The following is a 25,971-nucleotide window of genomic DNA, read 5'->3' as shown; positions in this document are numbered from 1 at the left end:
GATTTGATAGCAGTGTTTTATTTTTTTTAGTATATCATAACACATGACCTAGGTAATCATTACACCATGACAGGAATAGTCTGCAATATAGAGAATAGAAAATATGGGCAAAAATGTGAGGGGTCGGACGTACATCAGACGAAAACAGGTTTTATGCTTTTAGAGTTCATGTCAAAATCTCTGTGATTTTTGTGATGCAGGTACTAAAATTGTAATATGAGCTGTTAGCTAAAGGATGAATCTTGAAAGAAATGAAGCAAAGAAATTGATAGGCATTGCCTTGTTTTAGTTACCTGCTGATTTATTTGGGGTCGGACGTACACTTTGAAGGGGTCGGACGGACATTGTGCAAAATATTTGCACACTGTACGTCCGACCCCTTTGAAGATCAGTTACACAAAACATAGACATTCTAAACTGGATTTTTTTTAATATACATACTGTTTGGTTAGTTGTCTTTCACATAAGACGGAATTAACAAATGAATCTGATGCTGGTGAAGAGTTATGCTTGATTAAAGTTGACATGCATTCAGACAGTGTACGTCCGACCCCCATACTGATTTTTCTCACAGTCAAGCAAAATGCTCCTCATATCTATAACAAATGAGTCAGTGGGTTTAAACTGTTTCCATTTTGATATCTACATTTTTAGATCACATCAATAATGAAACAACTCAACTATTCACACAATGCAGGATATTTTTTACTGTTAAACTTCAAGTAAAATGTATCTTTTTTAATGGTTTGCAAAAGACATGACAAAGAATTTCTTCAACATTAAAAAACTTGTCCTGTTACAAACTTTGTTTGAATAAGGTGGGTTATGAACCATGAGTCTTCCCTGATGTTGCAATCAACAAAACATGCAATATGACCTTTTGACCCCTAGATGACCTTTGATCTCTCCATCCTCAAGAACACATGTAATTTTCCCCACTGATCGTTTTGTTCCAAGTTTGGGCAAAATTAATGCAAAAATATGTCATTTGACATTTTTACACCTAGATGACATTTGACCTCTCCATCCTCTTTAACAAATATGTTGTACTACCCACTGATAATTTGTTCCAAGTTTGAATACATTTGAATACAATACACATAAAAACAAGTGGAATGCCTCTGGCCGTCTCACCTGCACCACGCAGTTCAATATAGCAGCAGTGCTGACTTTGAATACTACTCTAACTCGCACAAGATGTTCAGTGATACATGGTTACTCTTATGTCTACTTTTTATGAACTAGACCAATAAACTTACAGAGATATGATGGTTATTCAACAAAAAACCCCAACATGGCCGAAGTTCATTGACCTTACATGACCTGTGACCTTGATCATGTGACCTGAAACTCGCACAGGATGTTCAGTGATACTTGATTACTCTTATGTACAAGTTTCATGAATCAGATCCATAAACTTTCAAAGTTATGATGGTAATTCAACAGATACACCCAGTTCGGCCAAAGTTCATTGACCTTTGACCTTGGTCATGTGACCTGAAACGTGCACAGGATGTTCAGAGATACTTGATTACTATAATATCCAAGTTTAATGAACTAGACCAATAAACTTTCAAAGTTATGATGGTAATTCAACAGATACCCCCAATTCGGCCAAAGTTCATTGACCCTAAATGACCTTTGACCTTAATCATGAGACCTGAAACTTGCACAAAATGTTCAGTGATGCTTGATTACTATTATGTCCAAGTTTCATGAATCAGATCCATAAACTTTCAAAGTTATGATTGGAATTCAACAGATATCCGCAATTCGGCCAAAGTTCATTGACCCTAAATGACCTTTGACCTTGGTCATGTGACGTGAAACTCGTGCAGGATGTTCAGTGATACTTGATTAACCTTATGTCCAAGTTTCATGAACTAGGTCCATATATTTTCTAAGTTATGATGACATTTCAAAAACTTAACCTCAGGTTAAGATTTCGATGTTGATCCCTCCAACATGGTCTAAGTTCATTGACCCTAAATGACCTTTGACCTTGGTCATGTGACATGAAACTCTAATAGGATGTTCAGTAATACTTGATTAATCTTATGGCCAAGTTTTATTAACTAGGTCCATATACTTTCTAAGTTATGACGTCATTTCAAAAACTTAACCTCAGGTTAAGATTTGATGTTGACGCCGCCGCCGTCGGAAAAGCGGCGCCTATAGTCTCACTCTGCTTCGCAGGTGAGACAAAAACTACCGGTATCAAAAGTTAACTTTTGACCCCTAGACCCCTTGGTATCAACCAAGGATCATTTGTACCAAGTTTGAACAAGGTTGATGCAGAAATAAAGAAATGAGAACAAGTCAAAATTAAATGAATAACCCTTCACATTTTCATAACTTACACCCCTATAGGCAAAAGTAGAATAGTCTAGACATCCATGTATTATTATAGCAAATGGGCAGATCTATTTCCCATAGAGGGGCAATTGCTGTACCTGAGATTGAGGGGAAGTGGCAATTTCTTCTTTTATATGGAACTTCTTTGTTTATTAAATTTCTCATGTATTTGTTTGATTTTGATTTTCTTTTTTAATTTCCTGCAGGCTATTATTCAGTCATAATTACCACTAAATTCATTAAGTTATGTGATAATTTGAGATGAAGGAAGGCAGTTTCCATTGAATATGCACACAAAACACAAATAAATCACCATTTCTTGAAGATGATATCATTTAAAAATCTACATATTGTCAAAAATGTGTGGTATTCTTTGTGAAATTGGTCTCAAAACTTGTGCAAGATTTCAATGAAAAAACCAATAAAACTATACAGCGATATCAAGGTGTGTTAAAGAACTATCATGCAAAATATTAAAGATGGAGGTGAATTTTGCCCCCACTATTTGTTGGGTAAAAAAATACAAAAAAGGTCATTTTAAACTAGATTGAAATTGAAATTTGTATTCAATTTTGAAAGATTGATAAGAGTAAAAGATGTTATGATATTAAACTTTTGCAAAAAACATCTGAGCAGTGAAAGATAACTTCATAAAAAAAAAAAGTTTCAAAGGGGTCGGACGTACAAAAAAGTTGTACGTCCGAACCCCACTTAACTTGAAATCCTGGACTAGTGGTGAGCTACCTTCTGGTGTATATATTAAACAAACCAAGCTTGCTTTGCATCTGACTTTGGGAAAATTTATCTGCTTTTGTTTTGCTTGTAAGAAAAAAAGTGTATGTGAAAGGGGGTCGGACGTACATTTGAAAGTGCCTGCTTTTAATATATTTGGTTTAAAAAATATAAGAACAATAGAAAAAACCTAACTTATTTTTTAGAAACCTGACATAATAACAACTTGGACAACATTCAACTTTGATCATTTCAAAGCTTTTAAAAGGTTTAAAACTTGTTGCAAACTTGACCTTTTAAAATAAGGAACATTTTAGTTTGTTGCTATGGTGACTTCAATGCCTTGCCAAAATGAAACGATACATTGTTTGAAATTATTTCTTTCAGATTTATACATTTCAGTGTCTTAGCTTTCAAGTGATACCTAATTTGTTCTGTTTGTAGGATTTTGAAATTTTGACCAAAGGTTTACTATTTTATGGAACTGCCCAAAGAGTAATTATATCAGCATTAGGTAGAACGCACTATGAACATGCAAGAATATAGGTTTATATATTATCTCGATGGATTGAGGCACATCAGGCTTATTTGAAAAAGACTTCATAATTCACAATAATAATAATAATAGCCAATTTCTATACAGCGCTTTTCCCAGAATGGCTCAAAGCGCGTTACAGCATATTATTACCCCGGTCATTGGATTCATTTCAATCCCGCAAGAAAGTGCACTATTCCACTCCTTGGGGAGCATTCCTTGCGTTCATCGCAGCCTCATTATGGCGCGGGCAAAATAAACAAGTGGAATGCCTCTGGCCGTCTCACCTGCATCACGCAGTTCAATATAGCAGCAGTGCTCACTTTGAATACTACTCTAACTCGCACAAGATGTTCAGTGATACATGGTTACTCTTATTTCCCTTTTTAATGAACTAGACCAATAAACTTACAGAGATATGATGGTTATTCAACAAAAAACATGGCCATGGTCAAGTTCATTGACCTTACATGACCTTTGACCTTGATCATGTGACCTGAAACTCGAACAGGATGTTCAGTGATACTTGATTACTCTTATGTACAAGTTTCATGAATCAGATCCATAAACTTTCAAAGTTATGATGGCAATTCAACAGATACACCCAATACGGCCAAAGTTCATTGACCTTTGACCTTGGTCATGTGACCTGAAACGCGCACAGGATGTTCAGTGATACTTGATTACTCTAATGTCCAAGTTTAATGAACTAGACCAATAAACTTTCAAAGTTATGATGGTAATTCAACAGATACCCCCGATTCGGCCAAAGTTCATTGACCCTAAATGACCTTTGACCTTAATCATGAGACCTGAAACTTGCACAAAATTTTCAGTGATGCTTGATTACTATTATGTCCAAGTTTCATGAATCAGATCCATAAACTTTCAAAGTTATGATGGGAATTCAACAGATATCCCCAATTCGGCCAAAGTTCATTGACCCTAAATGACCTTTGACCTTGGTCATGTGACGTGAAACTCATGCAGGATGTTCAGTGATACTTGATTAACCTTATGTCCAAGTTTCATGAACTAGGTCCATATATTTTCTAAGTTATGATGACATTTCAAAAACTTAACCTCAGGTTAAGATTTCGATGTTGATTCCTCCAACATGGTCTAAGTTCATTGACCCTAAATGACCTTTGACCTTGGTCATGTGACATGAAACTCTAATAGGATGTTCAGTAATACTTGATTAACCTTATGGCCAAGTTTTATTAACTAGGTCCATATACTTTCTAAGTTATGATGTCATTTCAAAAACTTAACCTCAGGTTAAGATTTGATGTTGACGCCGCCGCCGTCGGAAAAGCGGCGCCTATAGTCTCACTTTGCTTCGCAGGTGAGACAAAAATACAATATCTTTCGAATCCTACCAGGTACCCATTTAGCACCTGGGTCGAGAGTGGCAAAGTGTGGATTAACGCCTTGCCAAAGGACGCTAGACCGCAGTGGGATTCAAACACATGACCCTCTATTTACAAGGCGAGAGTCCGAACCACTACACCACGGCTCTTCCACAATAATTTACCTGCCGACTATGATCTGAGAAAAATCTCAAAGGAAGACCTTGACGATAGGAGACATTCTCTAAAATAGCTGTCTGAATCATGGACGGGAGGGCAATACTGAGAAAATCACCCCAAGAACTGCATGGAAAATAAGAGAACAGAATTCTTTTTCAGAATTTTTCAAACATTTTTTTAAAATCTAAAACAATGTGTGATCTCTGAACAAATTAGCATCACAGTTTTCTTTTAATTGAAATAAATAAAAGGACAATAAAAACTTCTAAACATACAAACTTTTGTTACAGCAGTCTTTTCTAGAAACACTGTGATTTTTCTATCATATTCCAAAATCCACCACAATCTCTCAGCAAGTGAAATAATCAAATACAAAAAAATAATCTAAATAAAAAAGAAAGGTAAATGATTTAATGGAAATGAATTAAAAATATAATTTCCTCTGAAACTTGTAGATATTCACAAACACACAAGTGTAATAAAAATATTTACTCTAATCACTGCCAAACATGTGTAAATTGTGGATAAATTTTTGCACCTAATGACAACTACTTTTTAACATTTTGCTTGCAAAACCATCCTTAAACATTCAGTTTTTCTTTTGCCTGATATGCATATTCCTAAATTTTAAGAAATAAAAAGACTTGTGTGCATAAGTTGTTAAATGATAGAGGAAATTCAATGACTTACGATCTTTGGTATGTGCTAATAGTCAGATGTGTGGAGTGGGTACACGTACTAGGTGTATCAGCCTGGTGAATCGTTCCCCGTGGGAAGTACATAAGATCACCTGCCTAAAGATGAAAGAAAGAAAGGATCACCCGTAAAGCACTCAATATGCAATTTAATCATATCAATCGATCTATCCATAATTCATATTCTGCATATGATGAATGTTGTTGCTGTCTGATTGGTCACAAGTGAATCACATGATCACTTCTTGATCAACCCATCCATGGGTGTTCTGTATTTCGCTGATCTCTTATAAACTATTAACTTTGATCTCAAGAAGCACTATGGGCATTATTACAATCTTTGCACAGATTCTTGATGCTTGGCAGCATCGAAAAGATTTCATTCGATTAGAGTTGCCATGGTAACAGTCATGGTAACCAGTGTTTCTCAACCAATCAAAACCAGGGAAGTCACCGATATTGTAATAGTTGGCAATTTAGTCAATACTGAACTTTCACGAAACACCCCTTTACAGTACCCAGTTGCCCTGTATCCTGAAGTCGGATTAAAATTAAACTCTAGTCCAACATTGTGATATAACTATGGACAGCCAATTGTGGCAAAAATCTCTAATGGTACAGATTAAATATATTAGCTCATTTGACTCTCAACTCATTGTTAAACTGTCAGGGAAGAGTAAAGAAGATAGCTGTCTTCACCATTCAATAATTAGGAAAGACCACAGTAATTATTAGAAACTTACAAAGTGAGCAAAATTGAGACATTTTTGGCTTTCCATAATTTTAGCACAAAGTTAAATCATGGTATAAATTAAACCCCACTTCACAATACGGGACACTGTGCACAAAATGAAAGGGTGTTGCTCTGTGTACTATCATAGGTATAAGTGTGTTGAACATCTCAGACAAAAGTTTGACTGTCTTATCCGTCAGGGTACTTGAAAAGGCGTAAAGTATTCAATTCAATTCACTTACTTCCACTTCAAGATAAAACATTTCATACATATCGAAACAAGGTAATAGAAATATCTTTGGTGGGAAGACCATAAGAAGCACATAAATGGCTTGTTGGAAATGATCCTCCAAAAAAAAATACTACTGAGCCGCAAACCTGAAGTATTATGTCATGTGTCGGCTCTCCGATCTCTGATTGGTCGAGATCTCTGCTATAATCTCGGGGAAGAAGGGTCGGCGGTTTGTAGAGACGCCAGTGTTTCTCTCCTTCAAGCTGAAGCACAAACACCTGCGAAACGGAAGGAAGGAATATCGTTGCAAGATCTTGAAATAAACATCCAAGTTTATCGAAAATTGGAAATGCTGTTGTGTAGAAGCTGAAATAATGAGTTTTCAAGTTCTTTTCAATGTTACAGAGCAAAATTTAAAACAAAATCAAGAGTGAACTTAGAGGTCTATTGTAAAGAACTGTTCTTCAGATGATGCTCTACCATTCAAAATATGAAGATTTTTTTTAAATAGCTGAAGAAAAGATATGGCCAAACATTATAGCATAGTCCCATGAATGCAATTTTGTGTGTAGTTCACATAACGCACAATATACAATTGGTTTCTGATCATTTTGGTGTACCCTATTGTTAGGTACTCTATAATCAACATTATCAAATAACTTCAAGCTTGTTTTATAAAGAGCTTATGACAAGGGAATCTTTTCAACTACTAAGAAATACCACAGAAACCTCGATTTTGCTAGGCTGCCGAACCCCGTTAGCATGATTGTTACCATCATGGTAAAGTTACATAATTAGCAAGAAGTATGAACCTCATAAGAGAACCAAAGATACACATAGAATAAAAACTTCATACCTCTACATCATCGTAATGAGGCGCCAGTCCTTGAGATAGCTTGGGTGTCATGTAGACATTGGATCCTACCAAACAACCAAAGAATGATTCTAGCTTCTCTAGTAGACTCCATATACTCTCCTGGATCAACAGGGTACAGAGGGGGGAGGGGAGGGGAAGCACAAAAACAAAAGATTACACCAAAAAAAATCATTTTTTCAGTACAGATGCTGATGATGGTGGTGGTTAGGGTGATGTTGGTGGTGGTGATGATGATGCTGATGATGATGATGACTAGTCAGTGGGTAGATTGGGGGTTTTGGATTCCGCTGACCCAGGTTCAAATCCCACTTGGTGCGCTTGTGCCTTTTGGTAAGGCATTAATCCTCACTACCAGGTCCCTCAGAGAGGACCTCAAGCCATTGGTCCTCTGGTTGCTTGGTTACAACCGTTCATGCTGTCTTAGCGATGGGGTAAAAAAAAATCTCCACCAATAATGGTAACGATGATGATGGTATCAGGATTTTAAAGATGATCATGACCATGGATGATGGTAGTTGTTATGACAAAAAAATGATATACATGGTGCATATTGCAGTGCAAAGCACCAACATGATTAGCAACATGAAATGCAATGCAATATCAGAGATATAAACAATGCCTACCTGAAAGCGCTGTGGTTGGTGAAACTGTATCGTAGCTTTGTCTCTATCCAAAAGTTCCTTGAGTTTATTCAGTTTGACCGTTCCTTTCCCGTTGAGCGATTCCCTCTCACCATCCTTGTACCGACAGACATTGCAATCCTTGACAAAGGAGACCTTCTTCTCCGCCACGAGTCCCTCCAAGATCTTCCTTGTAAAGAGCGACTGGAAGAACTCCTGGTGCCCTTTTCTGTTTGGTATGATGATGGGTTGCTTTTCCCAGTACTCTTCCAGAAACGTTTCAACCTGGTGGGTGTTCCACAAAGATTTAGGTATGACTTACGGTGTGTTGGACGAAAATATTCACAATCAATTGTAAATATTCTTTGCAATTTTACGATTGACCACTTTTGACTGAAGCAAATGGGATTACACTACATGAATTCAAGGAACAGATTAGCAATCAATCACAGATTTGCAATGAATTGCAAGACATAAGTTTGATTTAGGGACCAAAAAAAGACTTGCAGTCGATAAGTTTCTTGCTACATCACATTTAAATGCCAACCAAACAATCATGCAGCGCACAGTCTTGTTAATATGCAGAAGCGAACTCAATTCAATATATTCAACCATAAAAATATGTATATATAAATCATACAGTGTACATAATTATGCAATAAATAATAGAAATTTCATCTTATTGTAAATTAAATTAATTTGTTTACTTTTTAATTATTTTAAATTTCATTGCTTCTTTGCCCAAGGAAAGCCATTGGCAGAATTACAACACAAATGATCGGGGGCACAAGTAAAAATTATACACAGGAGGTACCTGTGGAACAGTTCTAAAATGCCAGAGGCATAGCAAGGGGCATTTGGACCATTTTAAAGTGAGTGAGAGTGTGTAGTTACTCTCATGCCCAAGACAAATAATGTGTACTAGATGTATAAGATAGTAATGCAGATCCATATATGATAGGCCATCCTCTTCTCAAAACCATGACTGGTCAAGAGAACTAGTCATTAGTACCAGTCATTAGCAAATTTACTTATTAGCTGAGACAAATGACTGGTCACATGACAAATTTCAGCCAATCACTTGATAGGAATCCATTTAACAGTTTTATAATATAAATGTGTTCTTACCTTGATTGGATGAATGAGATGTGCGAACACATCTAAAGGCAAAGCTGAGCTGGGCGTACCGTTATCCATATTGGCATCACCACTTGCGTCACTGTTCTTGGTCAGTCCTCGAGCTTTCTTAGAAGAGTCCTTCGCAGCAGCATTGGACGGCGGGTCAGGTAGCTGCTTTGATTTTCGCTTCGGCATGACGACAAATTCTCGAGATTCAGTTCAGGTTCTGGTTATTCTGAAATAAAGGACCGAAAAAGGAGGAAAAAGGTAGAATTATCAATTATGAATAACTTAGCATCATGCTTCTCTGATTGCTCTCTTTTTATTCATATCAACTTTTTGTTGAGGTGGACTTGACCTCCTTTGAATATACTGCTGTAGAAAATGAGATTTGTGGACCATTGTGGCCCAGCGGATAAGTTTTGGACTTTGAAACAGATGGTCTTCGGTTCAAATCGCAGCCATGGCGCGATTTCCTTCAGCAAGAAATTTACCCACATTATGCTGCCCTCAACCCACGTGAGGTGAATGGGTACCTGGTAGTTCAGGCATGCAAAGGTTTAGTCATTCTTTAACATATAAAGTAACGAGCTTTCGTTTTGCATGACAGATGCTTCAACGTCGATGAACTTGACGATCGAAATTGACAAATGAATCATCTGACGGCACATTAACCATTTTCGTAGGTCCTTAGTTTTACAAACTGTTTGGGAGGGGGGGGGGCAAATCACTGATGTAATGACAATAACCTTCTGATCCATTCATATTTTTCATTACCTCAATGAAAGTGCATCATCATATTTCCCACGAAACTGTCATCAAATGCTATACATTTCATGTGCATAATCATATATTCTTTAGTACTTCTGTTTCAACGGCAAATACGTCCATTGCCAGCCAGGCAGGAATCATATGTCTACAATCAGTTCTATATCAAATCAGAGACACTTATTTGCAGGACAGACACAATGTGACACCTGCCAGCAGAAGTGTAACTGTCAACCATCGGAGAAGCATCCATCGTCCAAAACGAAAGCTCCATGGTGACTGGAACAGGAAGACTCACCTACCGCACCTGCAAGGAGGATGTTCCAAGACCATTCATTATCCAGATGCAGTCTTCAATTGCAAGGAGTCATGGCAAGTTGATAATACCCAGTTTTATTGTAGCTGTTCCATTTCCCTCTTTTAACATCCCCCTTCCTTTTAATCTCTACCACATGTTACCCCCTATTTATTCCCTCAAACCCTCTTCTACCTCCCTGTATATACCATCTTATTCTCCCTCTATACCCCTCCTCTTCCCCTGCCCTGTCCCAATAGACTATCCCCCTCCCTGTATCCTACCCCCTCCCAAGAACCTTCCTTAACAGGCATGCCTTCCATATACCCCTTTCCTCTTCCCCTCCCTTTCTCTATCTCCATCTCTATATCCCCCATTTCCATTCAAATCCATCTACCACTCCCTAGCTTTGTCAAACCCTACCCCATCAGCTCTTCCTCTGCACTTCTTCATTTCACGTCCATCTAATAGGACCACCCCCCCCCCTATCCACCAAACTGTAATGATAAAAAGAATATGAAATAAAACAAAATGAACTGAATGAATATCAAATGAAAAAAAAATAAAGTGAGAATATCAATAAAAGAAATATTTCCCGCAACTATCAATGCTGAGAAGAACCCTCAGCGCGCCCAGGGCCATATGGCGGATCGCAATGTCAGAAGTCATCTTCAGAACATCTTCCAGATCAAGTTTTATTTGTTTAGCCAGCACCTGAGCAATCTCTCCAATGTAAGCTGGGGACTTTAAATTGACAGTAAGGTCAAACGGAAGGGTGCGTTGGATTCCAGCAAGACACGTGAAAGGGGGACACATTTCAACGCTTCTTGCTGAGACAAGTTAGGACGTTCAGGAGAGCTGCTAAAATATCCAAAATAACATTCTGGGTAACTCTCTTTCAAAAGAATCACCTCTTCACTGTTGAGGTCACAAAGGTGTAGGTGGATTCGTTGGTGATGGCTCACTTTAAACTCTAACATAATTTTCATGCACTCCTTTGAAGGTCTCTCTGCTGCAAAGTTGGTTCCATCACCTTCCTGTGAAGGCAAGGATGACAAGGATGTGGCCTAGCAGTACCTTCTGGCTTTCCAATTGTTCTTGAGGGCAGGAGGAATCCAATCCAACTTCGCTCACAGCACTGACCTGTGGGTTACAGAGGAGTGTGTGAAGTCAGTCTATCTCTGTCTCACTTATGAACAGAAAGCATGATGTGGATGTATTCCAACTGCTACCCTGAAAGGAGTTTGCCGGAAAGCGTACCTGATGGAAATTAGTAAGATCGCAATAGTGGATGACACCGCCATGAAGATGATTAGGAAATTTGGGATTCCGACCTACTAGTGCCCCTATGCCATCCTCCCCTCGCTTTCCTGTCAATTGCTCTAAATGATCGAGATGAAAATGACTATTGAAAGCTTGGAAGGAGCCACATGATGCTTGACCAGGGGGCCCCCGAGGAATGGCCGCTCTGGAGGTGTGTGACAAACAGACAAGCTTCCCTGTTATTGTTCTGTTCAGTTTCTATCAGTGAATGCGACTCCTGGCTCTCTACAGCATGATCAGGAAGAGCGTTCCTCATTAACGCCAAAGCCCTCCAGTGAAGCAATGAGGCAGGATGGTTGGCGGGACCCATTTTTTTCCCATGCTCTGTTGGCCATTTCATTAACCATACAAAGTGCTTCATTTCAAAGATGACATGTTTAGGAAGGTTCCATTCATACGTGGCTTCTCTAGCCTGGTAATTAACCCAGGCCACAAGACGGGACAGGTCTACAGTACCTAATATATTTCCAGAGAAGAAACCAAAACATTCTGCCTGGCTGTGAGCTTTTTTCACAGAATATTTCTGCCTCAGGCTTTTTGCATAAATACGCAAACAGGCATGTGTGAATGAATGTGATCCCTGAGATGGCCTTTGGGACGCATTGCACACCAAACAAATGGACAAAAACCTCTTGTCCTAAATGTACGCTGTGGAATCACATACTTTTGGTGTGTGTCTCCTTGGCAGTCAAGTCTTCATCACGTTGAACAGAGTTAATGGTACTATCTGTTGGTCCTGGAACAGTATCTGGAGGATGTGGATTGTCAGGGGCTGGTCCTGGAAGCTCCTTGGTCTCTGCTTTCCTAGATTCTTCCAACCTGCTGCCAGTTGGCGATTCTTTTGATGAGAGGGAGGTACCCTAGATGCCCTATTACGAAAATCCTCACTGAACCGGGAGAGGTGCGCATGGAAACAATATTCTTGAGACCCTGATCCCACCAGGGAGAACCTGGGTAATAAAAGACCAAGTACTGGAAATGTTCCTTGGAAAGCACATTCTTTGAAGGATCCAAGTGTGGAAACCTTGTAATGAGTACATCGTGATTCATATGGTCGACTAAATGCTCCTGCAGGCATTCAATCCATACAGTGCCTTGAGATTGAACTGCCAGAATGTACTGTCCATCGACCAAAGGCAGGAACTCCTCGACAGATAGGGACAGATAGGGACTTATTACCCACCAACACTCCTGGATATATCAGCTTCCCTTCCACAATTGAATGGTGGATAAACTCAGCATAGGAAGAATCCATCATGGATGGAAGGACTTGATTATCTGTAGCAGGGAAACACAAAAGAAGAAAATTCGAATTCAGAGTAGAGGAAACATCACAATAGAGCACACTGTCTCTCACATGAATTAACAAGAGATATTTCAGTTTAATATGTATTTGGACATTTCTTTACACTTGCAAAACGAAAGTCCTCATATACAACTCCAAACTATACCAATGATAAAGGTGACAGAATAAAAATGTGGTGATGGTATCAAAGTTGAGTTGAGAAAAAGAAATCAAAATTGATCTTTTAACCACATGGAATAAACTATCACCAATCACTTATGAGGTGCCACAAGGTTGTTTCCTAGGGACCAAGCTAATATCAGCTCGACCATCATCAATTTCCCATACCTGATTGAATTCTTCTCATTCCCGGTAATTTGGAAAATGATACTGTCAGCTGCAGCACAACACATGCTCCTGGTCACCAGAGAGACAGTCAACACCATCAGTCCATCTTGCTTCAGGAGAGAAGAGATCTACAATTATGCTAGTTCTTCTGAAGAGAAGAACACTTTGTAATCACCTGAATAACAAAGCTAATTTTTGACTTGATATTGACAGTCATAATAGAAAATCATAGCAAGATTGCATTAAGAAAAGTCAATGCTTCATAGCCAACTCAAGTTTTTTTTTATCAATATTCAAAACACCCACATGCAACAAAGCTGGTTAGAACCCATGCAATAAATTTAACGTATAGAGTTATTACTTAGAACAGATATTTAAACCTTTCTTCATGTTCCTTTTTATAATAGAAAAATTTACATCACGCCCCCATATCGTGATTGGACATTAGAACATCGGGGAAAAAATGATCATCCTCTGAAACCATTAGTTTACCAAAACATGAATACAGTAATTTTGGTAGTAAAACAAAAACCAACAGAAAAGTTGGTGATAATAGTGATATTTTGAAGTGCAGGTATCTCTAAATGCAGAAACTATTGTTAATGCCGCCAGGGGCCATACAAGCAAATTGCGTTGTCAGTAGTGCTCCTGAGAACAGATTCAAGGTTGCGGTGTTGACATTCTGCAAGCACCTGAGCTATTTCTCCAATGTAAGCAGGGGAATTTGACTTGGCAGTTAAATCAATTGGAAGGAAAGGAGCATTAGACTCAAGTAGAAGACGATTATGTGGAACAAGTTTCAAAGCTTCTTGTTGGGACAGCCCAAAATGTTCTGATGAGCTGCTAAATCCAAAATAACACTCTGGGTAACTTTGCTTCCAAAGAGCCACCTCTTCACTGTTGAGGTCACAAAGGTGGAGGTGGATTCGCTGGTGACGGCTCACTTTACACTCTGACATGATCTTCATGCACTCCTTGGATGGCCTCTCTGCTGCAGGGTTGATTTCGTCAGCACGCAAGCGTAGGATTAGCACCCTTCCTGCAACCCCCATCTCAAGAATGATACGTAGCAACACCTTCTGGCAATTCCACTGGACTCTGGGGCAAGAGAAATCCAATCCAACTTCACTCACAGCACACACCTGTAGGTCACAGAGGTGATTGCGTAGTTGGCTCATGTCTGTTTCACTTACACAAAAAGCATGGCATGGGTGAATCCCAACTGCTATCCTGAAAGATGATTTTGTTGGGAAGTGTATTTGATTGAAGTAAGCAGGGTCACTGTAGTTGAGAACTCCACCACATAGCTCAATATTGACCCTGGGTCTCCGGCCTGTGACTGCTGCTATGGCATCATGTCCCTGCTTTCCTGTTTCTTGCTCTAAATGGTCCAAATGAAAATGACTATCATATGCCTTCAGTGGGACACTAATATCTGCATTAGAAGTATCTCTTGAACTATTTTGAGTTATATCCACAGAAGAGGGCATCGTCTTAGAAGAGAGGAGTGGCTCCTGCACAACGTCTCTTATGTTATTCCTCACAAAACATGATTCCCCTGCTTTGATCTCAACCTGGATTGGTGCAAGCTGACCAGTCTTAAAGGAGCCTGATGCTTTTTCAGGAAACGGACCCTTGGCAACTTGGGACAAACCTGACATCCCAGTTCCAGAAGAGGTTGACAATTTGGACGCTGCAGCCAATGATATCTGTAAGGAGTCTGGTATCTCAGAAAGGGATGTAGCATTGGAAGTAGGCACAGTGGTTCGCTGTAACAAAACTGGATGTACCTGTATGGAACCTGATCCCATTGTGGAATTTGGAGCCATGGAAGGTGAGGTTGTGTATGGTAAGGATTCTGATGGCTCAGCAGATTTTGGTGCTTTCGAAGTTGGGGCTTGGGGACTTTGTAAGGAACCCGGTGCCCCAGAAAGGCTTGGAACCACAGAACCCCAAGTTGGGGAAGTTTGGAAAAAACTTTTCGAACCATAAAGCTTTGGGACCTTTGAAGGTGGGGCGAAGTCTAATGTGCTAGTTGGTACTGGAATCTCTGCTCCTTGGGAAGGAAGTATCTGTAAGGAACCGGATGCCGCTACAGGAGTTGGAATCTTGTCAACTTGGGAAGGGCGTATTGGTAAAGAACCTGATGCCACAACAGGGGGTGGAATTGTGGCAAGTTGAGAAAGGGGTATCGGAACAGAACCTGATAATGCAACAGAAGTTGGAGTGGCCAATCGGACAGGAGGTATCAGTGAGGAACTTGATGGCCAATTGGGCATTGGAATCGTGGCTCCTAGGGCAGGGCCCATCTCGAATTTACCTGATGACACAGCTAGGGTTGGAATTGTGGCTCCTAGGGCAGGGCGCATCTGAAAGTTACCTGATGGCACAGCTAGGGTAGGAATTGTGGATACTTGTACAGGAGGAATCGGGAAAGAACCTGATGACCTAGCAGGCACTGGAATTGTGGTTCCTTGGGCAAAGTGTATATGTGAGGAACCTGATGGCCTGGCGGATGATATATTTCTGGCTACTTCGGTAGGTTGTATCTGTGAGTTACATGATGGCACAGCAGGCCTTGGAAACATGGAAATTTGCGTAGAGCGCATCTGTAAGGAGCCTGCAGCAACAGAGGTTAGCAAATTAGCAACTAGGGCAGGGAGGACCTGCAAGGGACCAGGTGGCCTAGCCGGGGATGGAATAATGGCAGGTTGAGATGGCTGTATATGTAAGGAACCTGATGGTGCAGTAGTGGTTGAATCCTTTGTAGTAGTGGTTAAATCCTTTGTAGTGGTGGTTAAATACTCAACAGTTGCAGCTGCACAAATGTCTCTTACTTGGGAACTTGCTGTATTTGCACGAGTTTGCATGTTCAAAGCAGTCATCTCTGGCTGTGTGGAACCAGCTGAATTATTCTTCACCTGGTTTGTTTCAATTCCTAAACTTGATATCAACTCAAATCCTTTCAAAGTATTTTCAGGAAGACCGTTCCTTAGCAATGCCAAAGCCCTCCAGTGAAGCAATGAGGCAGGATGGTTGGCAGGACCAACTTTAATTGTATCAGTTATTGGCCATTCCATATGTCGGGCCAGGTTCTCCATTTCAAAACGAAGATCTTCTGGCAGGTTCCACTGATAGTCAGCTCCTTCAGCCTTGGCATTTAACCAGGACACCAGCTCAGGCAGATTGTCTCTTTGAAGGATATGCTTTGCAAAATAATGAAGGCATCTTGCCTGAGAATAAGCTCGGATGGAAGTATATGTCTCACTTGAAGGACGCAGACAGACAGGCATGTGGTCATATATGTGTTTCCTAACTGACCCTGTAAATCGAGCATTACACCCTGTTATTGGGCAGTTTCTTTTTTTAGCCTTACGCTTTTTAGTAGAAGTTGGTGTGTCCAGAGGCTTGGCATCTTTATACTCCTTGACATTAACGGTGCTATCAGGGCAGGGTGTCAGGGGAGGGGCTGTACCTGGAAGCACTTTAGTCTCCTTACTCTCTTCCCCCTGGCTGCTTGTTGGCGGCCTCCGTTGCTCAGGACGTATTCTAGATGCTCTTTTCCGAAACTCCGCACTAGTGGAGAGGAGGTCAGCAGAGCGACGATGTTGTCGACTTAACACAGGATCCCACATGACTTTACCTGGGTCGAAGAAGAGTAAGTCTGGGAAGTGTTCCTTGGGAAGCACATTCTTTGAAGGATTCAGGTGTGGATACCTTGAAATGAGCAGATTGTGAGCCATATGGTCGACTAAATGCTCCTGCAGGCATTCAATCCATAGTTCATCATGGGCTGCAACGGCTAACTTGTACTGCCCATCGATGAAAGACAGCACCTCCTCGACTGGAAGGGACTTGGCCAACAACACACCAGGGTAGATCAAATTGCCTTTCTCAGCTGAACGTTCGATAAGTTTTGCAAATGGACCATCCATCTTGGTTTCAGGAACGTGATAACCTGTAGCTGGAAGAAACAAGATAAAAACAAAAAAAATCTGATAATTAGAAAGATGATACCACACCACATTTTATGCATCAACAAGTAGTTTAGCACCCCTCTCTTATCCTGCACTCCTGCACTATAAAATCCCATTAAAAAATCATGTCAATATACATTGACATGTCAAACAGTGGCGAAATCAAGAATAAAAAAATATCAATGCTCACATACACACATTCAGGACAAAGCTTAACTCAGTCACCCCATACTATAAAAAATACACTCATCCAATACAAAACAAGTTTTTAAGCGCATTCACCTCAGCACACAGATATCCCCACAGGCTTACATCGGGCAAAAAAGATCATCAACATCGGGCTGGAAAAAAGATTCCCTCCCAATTTACAAAGGATCAGTATTTTGGGATGCGTTATTCGATAACAGCACCCCAAAATTACAATCTCAAAAACACTAATGTACATACCTGCATAATAGCCTGCATATAAGCCGGCACACTCGATGCCAATTTGAGGATTACCAATGCCAGTGATCATTGTACTATTCATGTTATAAGCAATGGTACGTAAGTGTACATGCTCAGAACACACACTTATATGGAGTTTAAAATCAAAATTTAAAGTTACACAGAAAAGAGCATCTGCTCATGCTATACATGCACAGTATGCCTGAAAATCAAATACAAGGTACGGCACAGCACAATATCAAGCACCATTGGTAACGGGTTATGCAAGCACCGTGCATGCTAGCCATACGAAAGCGCTGTCGCGAACGCACGGCGTCTGGTCCAGCCAAGTGCATTCATGATTGCACCGTTGGCAGCGCGCTATCTGCTGGTATCGGGAAGGGGGGGCGAGTAAACATTGATGTGTCGCTACTTTTAAAAGTCACATCTAATACAAAATCAGTCGTATTAATACCCTTGATTCGGCAGAGAATCTGCTAAACGAGCTGCAGAACCCTATTGTGCAAAGGATAATATGCATGAAAACAGCTTTACTGACCATGAGATGGAATTTGGATGTCTCTCGGATATAAACACAAGCAAACGCACCAATCTGATATGTGATTGTATTGTTTTTGTAATTTTCTGATTAAGTGACTGGTATGAAGCCTAGGTTTACCACTAATCTAATCATTTCTTGCACTCTTTCCTAAGTACTAGCCTCCATTTCACTTTCCCCTTCCTTCTTGATTGGCCCTTGACCATTGCGAGATGAAAAATTAGGGCATGTCTTTATTGGGAGCTTTTTTGAGAATAAGTTTTCACAGCATCAACATATCAATTTGGTAAAGAACAGGGTTCCCAGCTTTTTAAGAAAACAAAATTCCCTGATTTTTCCCTGATGATCAAGTTTTAAAAATCCCTGATAATTATTTTAGCCCATTCCCAGTTTCGCATGTTTTCTGAGTTGTTGCAGTGAAATATATGTATTTCAGTATAAAAAACAATAATGTAAATCTAATTTTTACCACCATAACCAGTCATTCAATGGATGTTGTTTTGATAAGCAACAAAATATAACAGAGTCTGACTGACTACTGTGCTTTTCACTTTTGGGCTGATCCAAATTCCCTGATTCTTCCCTTGTTTGAGGCATTTTCTCCTGATTTACGGTATTTTTAAATCAAATTCCCTGAATTTTCCCCGACTGGAAAAAAGTAGAAAAATTTTCTGATTTACCTGATGGACTGGGAAGTTGGGAACCCTGATAAAAGACTTTACATTGTTACTCCACGCCACATACCATACACTCACATCATCAAAGTTATCAATACACAGATGATATCCCTGAAGGCTCAAATCAAGTAAAAAAAATCATTCGTACTGGGCCAGAGCAAATGCTCCTCTGATAAACCATGTTTTGTGGGTATCATACTTACCTCTTTAAAGTACCACAAAATGTGCCTGGCCCGATCTAAAAAAAAAATGTAAGCCAAGCAACACACTCCAATTAAACTTGAGGCTGACCATTCACCAACTGTCCCAGGTCCAATGATCATTTGATCAAGAGGGTACACAAAACATAGGGTCCATGAGGCTCACTTTCTCATATATGTAGATTGAAGACTTCTGGCTTGGCCTATTCTTCTATGAAAAATTGAAATTTATCCTAGACTATTGACTAAATTGAGGATTTTAATTAATTATGAGGAAAAATAAGAGAATTGGCTCCATGGACCCTCAGCCTTATGGGAAGCCCTCATTATCATGTAATAAGCACTGGACATACAAGCTATGAATGCACACTCTTCAAATCGAGAAAAAAATAATTAAAATTGCTTTAGCTTTTTAACAGTAAGTTCAGCGTAACTTCTGCCGTTAGTCCACACACTGACCTCGATAGTCATCAAGGGCACCACATACATGCTTGCCCCGTTTTGAGGGCAAGTAAAAATGATGTGCAGGTAAGCACTTCTCAAAATCCCTTGCCCCATCGGGCAAGTGGTTCAAAAAATATCAACAAAATCAAACAAATGATCACGCAAACAAAACATAATATTCACTCACGGATACACTTTGAAGATAACAATCTTGCAACACAATACAGCAAAGTCTTGATCTGAAGATTGATAACAACAATGCAGCACCCATTTTCATTTTTCAGCATGGATTATGTTTTTACCCCTTTAGAGCAGCATACAGAGTAAAATACTCAACATTTTGGTTTAGATGTAATTATTAAATTGAAAACCGGCCAAGAGTCTGCCAAAGTCAGACCTACACCTGTAGTACTTTTTTTAGATTAAAAATTTGCTGCTTTTCTGTCTATGCAACCACCAGTTATTATAGTTTTTGGAACGTGCAAAATAATTTGTAATATTTACGCCGTCATCTTGGCCTTTGTCATGGAAAGCAGTTGCACAATCGTTGGGCCTATATACCAATAATAAAGCCAGACTTTTGAAACGAGGAGTTAAAATTGTCCAGGCTTGGTGATCGGCCCGTTGCATATTTCACAAATACTTTCCCTAACAAAATCCAAGATTGCAATGTTCAGTTCTGTTACCGCCTGCAATTTATCTACTAGTTCCGAAAATGACTTTGGAGCCAACATTAGATTCTACGCTACTAAAAGTCATGTCAATAACCATTATTTATTATTAAAATCATTATTCACTAATCATAATTTCTTTATCTGGCAAAAGGAAAGAAAATCTTGCAGAGTTTAACTTCGGTATTTATGCATTATAAAAAGGAAAAATAATATAAGTTCATGTGCTTATTATTTTCCTACGGGACTTCAAAGTTGCCGTATTTGCATGATATGAAATGTTGCGCAATCAAGAGAATTGTGCCTCTCTTAGACCTCATGAATTCAACAACTCACCGGTAGGCATGTGTTAAAATCATCTTTACTCTGTTGATATCACATCAAACTTTCAGGATATGTAAACTAATTGGGTACCAAAGTAGGACAATATCTTTTAATTGAAAAAACTGTATCTATTTGGAGTCAGTAGTGCCCTCAATTGACAAGAATGGTGCATAAACTTCCATAAAAAAATCTTCAAAAGATGTGAATCTCCTCAAAAATTGAAAAAAATATAAAGCTGTGCACTTTATTCAAAATCCATGCCATGTGCATCAAATTCGACGAAATTGTAGATGAATGCATTGCATAGGCGTAGGGAAGTTAAAAATAGGGGGTCCATGTGCTACTTATTAAATTATCAGTGTCTAGAGTGTTGCAAGTTGGCTTGTAAATCGCCTAAAATGTGCCAAAAACATGCATTTATATAAGTCTAATAATACCGTCTAAAATGAGAATGGTTCCATAGTTCTGCTCCCAAACACTAACAAGTGGAGCATCTTACCTGCATTAATTACGCGATTCATTATAGCAGCAGTGCTGACTTTGAAAAATACTATAAAATAACTATTCACAAAAAACACCATTCATATGATACGAATTTACCATATTCATTGACCCTTTATGACATTTGACCTTGATCATGTGACCTAAGACTTGTCAGTGATACTTGATTACCCCTATGTCTACATTTCATAAACTATATCCATAAACTTTGAAAGTTATGACAGCAATTTAACAAATACCGTAAGTAACGGTGTATTAACCGCACCTTTTTCTCGGCGGGGTAGAAGCAAAAGTCGGGGGTGCGGTTTATACACGGTGACGGGTCTGAGCCAGCCCGCCGTAACCCCTCCCGTACATGTACGATGTCTGCCAGTTAACAACACATCGAGTGGCCGGGCGTAGCCGCCCAGGCAATGTCGTTTAGAGGGGTATGAGCCGCGGGTAATGGGAAGCGATTATTGCAATATTACTTAAATGGTGTCCATAACAAACGCACTCACTTTCATGACACTAATTTTGACTTTATTCTCGATTCAAAGTAGTGAAGTTCCCTGACTAATTTAAAAGAGACGCCAAGCATACTCGGTAGTATTTTGTCACCGCTGAGCGAGAGTTGAGTGAGCTTAGAGATTGCGTTGTAATGTGGTTACAGTGCGACTTAAGCTGGCGCTATTCAAAGTCCCGTTTCGCGCCAGCTTGTTTTTTTCTTTCCTGTTTGCTTTTCATAAGATACCATGTCAACCACGCACGAGAGAGACGGCACGAAGCCGTAAAAAACAACTGGAAAAAATGTCAATTTCTTTGTTTCTTAAACCTTCCTATAATCCCGTATCCAAAATTCATGCTAAGACATCAAATTTCTGAAAGTGATTTTGAGATTGTGATGCAAGAAATGTGAATGTTTCTTCCTCCTACGCTGGGAAAGACAGATCATAATTTGATAAGATGTACTGGCATGACTTGTACTGTATCGTAGTTTGCAATGTAATGGCAGTGCTGTGTGTGTAGACTGTGAGGTGAGCGAGTGTGTAAGTTGCCAATATTGGCGGGACCGTTCTTTCTTTCTAACATTTGTAGATGAATTGATCAAGAACAGCATATTTCTGCATACCGGTAATCTCTTTGGATACTTTAAAATCTTAAAAGCTTAGATTTTGTTTCTCCGTACCTCAAATATGCATGTAAATGTGAGATTTTTTTTTTTTTTTTTTTTTTTTAGTCCAAAGTTGGGGGTGCGGTTAATACACGGGTGCGGTTAATACACCGTTACTTACGGTACCCCGAATATGGCAAATTTTCATTGACCCAAATGACCTTTGACCTTGGTCATGTGACCTGAAACTCGCACAGGATGTTGAGTGATACTTTATTACTCTTGCGGTATGTCAAAGTTTTATGAACTATACCAATATACTTTCAGAGTTATGATGGTAATTCAACAAATACCCCAACATGGCCAAAGTTCAATGACGTTAAATGACCTTTGATCTTGGTCATGTGACATGAAACTCACACAGGATCTTCAGTGATACTTGATTACCCTTATGTCTAAGTTATATGAATCTGATCCATAAACTTTCAAAGTTATAATGGTAATCCAACGAATACCCCCAACTTAAGCACAAGTTCATTGACCTTAAATGACCTTAGACCTTAGTCATGTGACCTGAAACTCGCATAGGATGTTTAGTGATACTTTATTACTCTTATGTCCAAGTTTTATGAATCAGATACACAAACTTTCAAAGTTATGATGGTAATGCAACAAATGCCCCAACTTGGCCAAAGTTCATTGACCTTGAATGACCTTAGTCATGTGACTTGAAACTTAGGCAGGATGTTCAGTAATATTTGATTACCCTTTATAGCCAAGTTTCATGAACTAGGTCCATATACTTTGTAAGTTATACTGTCACTTCAAAAATATTTGATGTTGACGCCTCAGCCGTATTTGATTACCCATTATAGCCAAGTTTCATGAACTAGGTCCATATACTTTGTAAGTTATTCTGTCATTTCCAAAAGTCAATCTTCAGTTAAGATTTGATGTTGACGCCGCCGCCGTCAGAAAAGTGGTGTGCCTACAGTCTCACTCTGCTATGCAAGTGAGACAAAAATCAATGTCATTTTCATCATACTCTCTAGATTTGAAGGGGAATATATTCTGAAGATGTTGATATATTGAAAATATGGGGTCCATGTACTCATTTTTAAACTATCACTGTCTAAAGTAATGAGTTGGCTTGAAACAACCCAAAATGTGCCGATAACGTGCAAAAGTCTGATAATACCGTCCAAAGTGTCTAAAATACCGATGGTTCCATAGTTCTGCTCCCAAGCATTCAAAATCCACATCATTTTCATCTACTACACAGCTGGCAGCAATCTGTTTTGAGGAGTTTTTTTTTACTTTTTTTTTATTTTCAAAAAATTCTCCCGAGTGGAGCCAACATACATGTAGTTTCACAGAACCGATAACAGAGACCGATGCTTTTGGTCTAAAATCAAAAAGACCATAATTTTCATCATACTCTCTAGATTTGTAGAGGAATAGAGTTCTATTCATTTCAGAATTTTCATTTACGATATGACCAAAGACAGTTGAGGTGCTGGTCAGAAAATTGGAATCGTCCCAGTTTACAGGGACTGTCTCAGTTTATAAGGATTTCTTCACACAAGAAATCTAGAAATGTTCATTCAACTGTCAAGTGCCGACACCAATCAAGTGTGCTAGTCAATGTAAACATATCATCAGGTTTCATAACAAGATTATTGGAAGACGGTAAGTGGTGAAAAATAGACGGTGAACAGGGGGAATTGAGGTCACTGAATCTATTTTTAGCGCTCTCAATTCCTGTAATTGCTGTCTTTGTCCAGTAGGGAACAAAAACGTCCTCATAAACAAGGACAGTCTCAATTAATCAAGACATGAATCATGTCATGATGTCTTGGTTTATGAGGACATCCTTTAATAGGTGGTTTCAGACCACCTCAAAGTTCGTCAGTTCCGGTATTCTCTGATCGGGAAATTTACCCCGATCAGAAAATACCAGACCTGTATTTTGGCAATGTGAAAGCAAACTATGCCTAATTTCCCCAAAAGAAAATCCCCGCTAAATAGTAGGTACTTTACGAGAACTTTCGCAGGGATTTTTCCAAGGTCGCAGGTATTTTGGCAATGTGAAAGCAATTTACGGGAACTTTTAGCCAAGCGTGTCGTTGGGAGCGGGCGCCATGGGTGGCTGCTGGTCTAGTGAAATTTGAATCTTGCGCCTTGCCTGCTTAGCAGACCATACTGTGCATGCTCGTAACTTCAGGAACTTATCCCGAAGAGTATGTTTCGGGGCGGTGTGAATGCAGGAATAATTAATGGGTATTTTTTAGCCTAAAAAAGTTCTTGTAATTTAACTGGGATTCTTATGATCGAGGCGGTTTGAAACCACCTCTTGTCATTCTTGTTTTCTTGTGGGACAATCCCAAATTTTGGACCAGCGCCTTTACTGAAAGACAAAACTCAAATGCTAAAGTCTACAGAATTAAAAAATTCTAGACTAGGCCTACCGGTATACAAATATGCAGTCGCCAGTCGAGTGCGTGTTACTAGTGCCAGTGGAAATGCAGAGCAAGCGAGGTTTCTTTAGATAGGTGCCGCACTGTGCACGAGCCGCTTGCGGCAAGTGCCCAGTGTGCACCATCTGAAGACACCAAGCTTTCTCTGTATTTCCACTAACGGCAACGCACGACAGAGCAAGTGCATAAAATAGCAACACAGAACTTCAGAAGAAAGTGAGAAACAAATTCTTAATAACTTATTCAAAAAATCTTATAAAATTAAAAGTTACAGTAGTTTTGTTGGACTTCTCCCGGGACTTCTACAGACTACAGCACTGGTTTGCTTGAGCGTGCATGTCAATTTTTCGTTGCGCACCTTTTGCACTGCCCTGCAGCTGCAGTGCACCAAAAAAGTTGGATGCCATGTGACGCGTATTGGCCAATCGCGATGCTCTAGGCTGTCTAGGCCTATTTTACAATAACAAATTTCAACAGCTTGTCTGTCAATGCGAAGAGTCTTATTACGGGCGCGGGCGCTACCATTTTGATGCACACGCACAGCCCAGACGAAATGAAGCCTGAAGCCGAGTGAAGGAGCAGTGTTCCACAACGAGACTCTGCGCTGCTCGCTGGCTGGTCTGGTAACCGGTACCCGAGCTGAGCCAGCAGCTGCGCCCGGGGCCAGGGTGAAAGCGGGCCCGGACGGAGCGGGGTCGCGCGGGGCCATGCTCGTCTGTAACTCGGACGGTGGCGAAATAAAAAGGAAAGTAAATATACCCACTACCTAGTGTACCTTATGAAAACACTCAAGTTTGCTTGGAGCAGGAGGGATTCAACGGCAACATTTCATTTGAAGCACAATATTGCAGAGATCTGTAGCTTTATCATCCTTCTCGGGGCGAGGGAACCTAGGCCTAATCACACGAAAATTCGCACATGGATTATACCGGTACGGTACCGTTTATGGAAGGCCATATTTGCCCCAATAACTTTGTGTGAGATGGGAGAGAATCCTTAATTACATGGGCCATTATCTCAGCCAGCTCAAACCCGGCGCCTAGCTGGCTCAAACCTGCAACAATATTTGTGTTTTACTTTAAGAGAAATCAGTCCAAAAGGATTGGAAAATGCGTATAATATCGGATTTAATCATTAATAGGCCGATACTGATGCATATTTTCCCAGGGCGAC

At 39.7% G+C, this 25,971-nt stretch overlaps 2 protein-coding genes across 4 annotated transcripts in view; both read right to left on the bottom strand.

Moving 5' to 3' along the window:
• LOC121414547 (ribosomal oxygenase 2-like) overlaps positions 1-25,654 on the bottom strand; it is a 31,762-nt gene extending 6,108 nt beyond the window's left edge. Inside the window, exons 1-7 of one of the 2 annotated variants that reach the window (XM_041607758.1) lie at positions 25,565-25,654; positions 9,440-9,665; positions 8,315-8,596; positions 7,671-7,790; positions 6,961-7,092; positions 5,845-5,948; positions 5,160-5,277 (exon numbers count right to left, since the gene is read on the bottom strand). In XM_041607758.1, the coding sequence (XP_041463692.1) occupies positions 5,160-5,277; positions 5,845-5,948; positions 6,961-7,092; positions 7,671-7,790; positions 8,315-8,596; positions 9,440-9,625 (942 nt within the window). In that variant the 5' untranslated portion in view covers positions 9,626-9,665; positions 25,565-25,654. Of the gene's footprint in view, positions 1-5,159; positions 5,278-5,844; positions 5,949-6,960; positions 7,093-7,670; positions 7,791-8,314; positions 8,597-9,439; positions 9,666-10,496; positions 11,002-25,564 lie in introns of those variants that run through there. The other variant, XM_041607757.1, reaches the window with a different exon arrangement.
• LOC121414546 (mucin-17-like) lies at positions 12,982-25,662 on the bottom strand. Of its 2 annotated transcripts, XR_005969866.1 has the most exons (3): positions 25,574-25,662; positions 13,450-17,413; positions 12,982-13,094 (listed from the first exon to the last, which is right to left on the bottom strand). XR_005969866.1 is itself a non-coding variant. In XM_041607755.1 (2 exons), the coding sequence occupies exon 2, from the start codon at positions 17,382-17,384 to the stop codon at positions 14,049-14,051; it is 3,336 nt and encodes a 1,111-aa protein (XP_041463689.1). In that variant the 5' UTR covers positions 17,385-17,413; positions 25,574-25,662; the 3' UTR covers positions 12,982-14,048. The 2 variants fall into 2 exon arrangements, 1 of the variants encoding a protein (XP_041463689.1); XM_041607755.1 differs by having other exon boundaries at positions 12,982-17,413.
• Between the last annotated feature and the right edge of the window lie 309 nt (positions 25,663-25,971).

The sequence above is a fragment of the Lytechinus variegatus genome, chromosome 4 (assembly GCF_018143015.1).
Source record: "Lytechinus variegatus isolate NC3 chromosome 4, Lvar_3.0, whole genome shotgun sequence".
Classification (NCBI taxonomy): domain Eukaryota; kingdom Metazoa; phylum Echinodermata; class Echinoidea; order Temnopleuroida; family Toxopneustidae; genus Lytechinus; species Lytechinus variegatus.
The sequence above is the reverse complement of the archived record's forward strand: the minus strand, read 5'-3'. Positions and strand labels throughout refer to the sequence as shown.

Coding starts and splice junctions, on each gene's coding strand:
- LOC121414546 (XM_041607755.1), bottom strand. CDS start 17,384: ATGGATGGTCCATTTGCAAAACTTATCGAACGTTCAGCTGAGAAAGGC.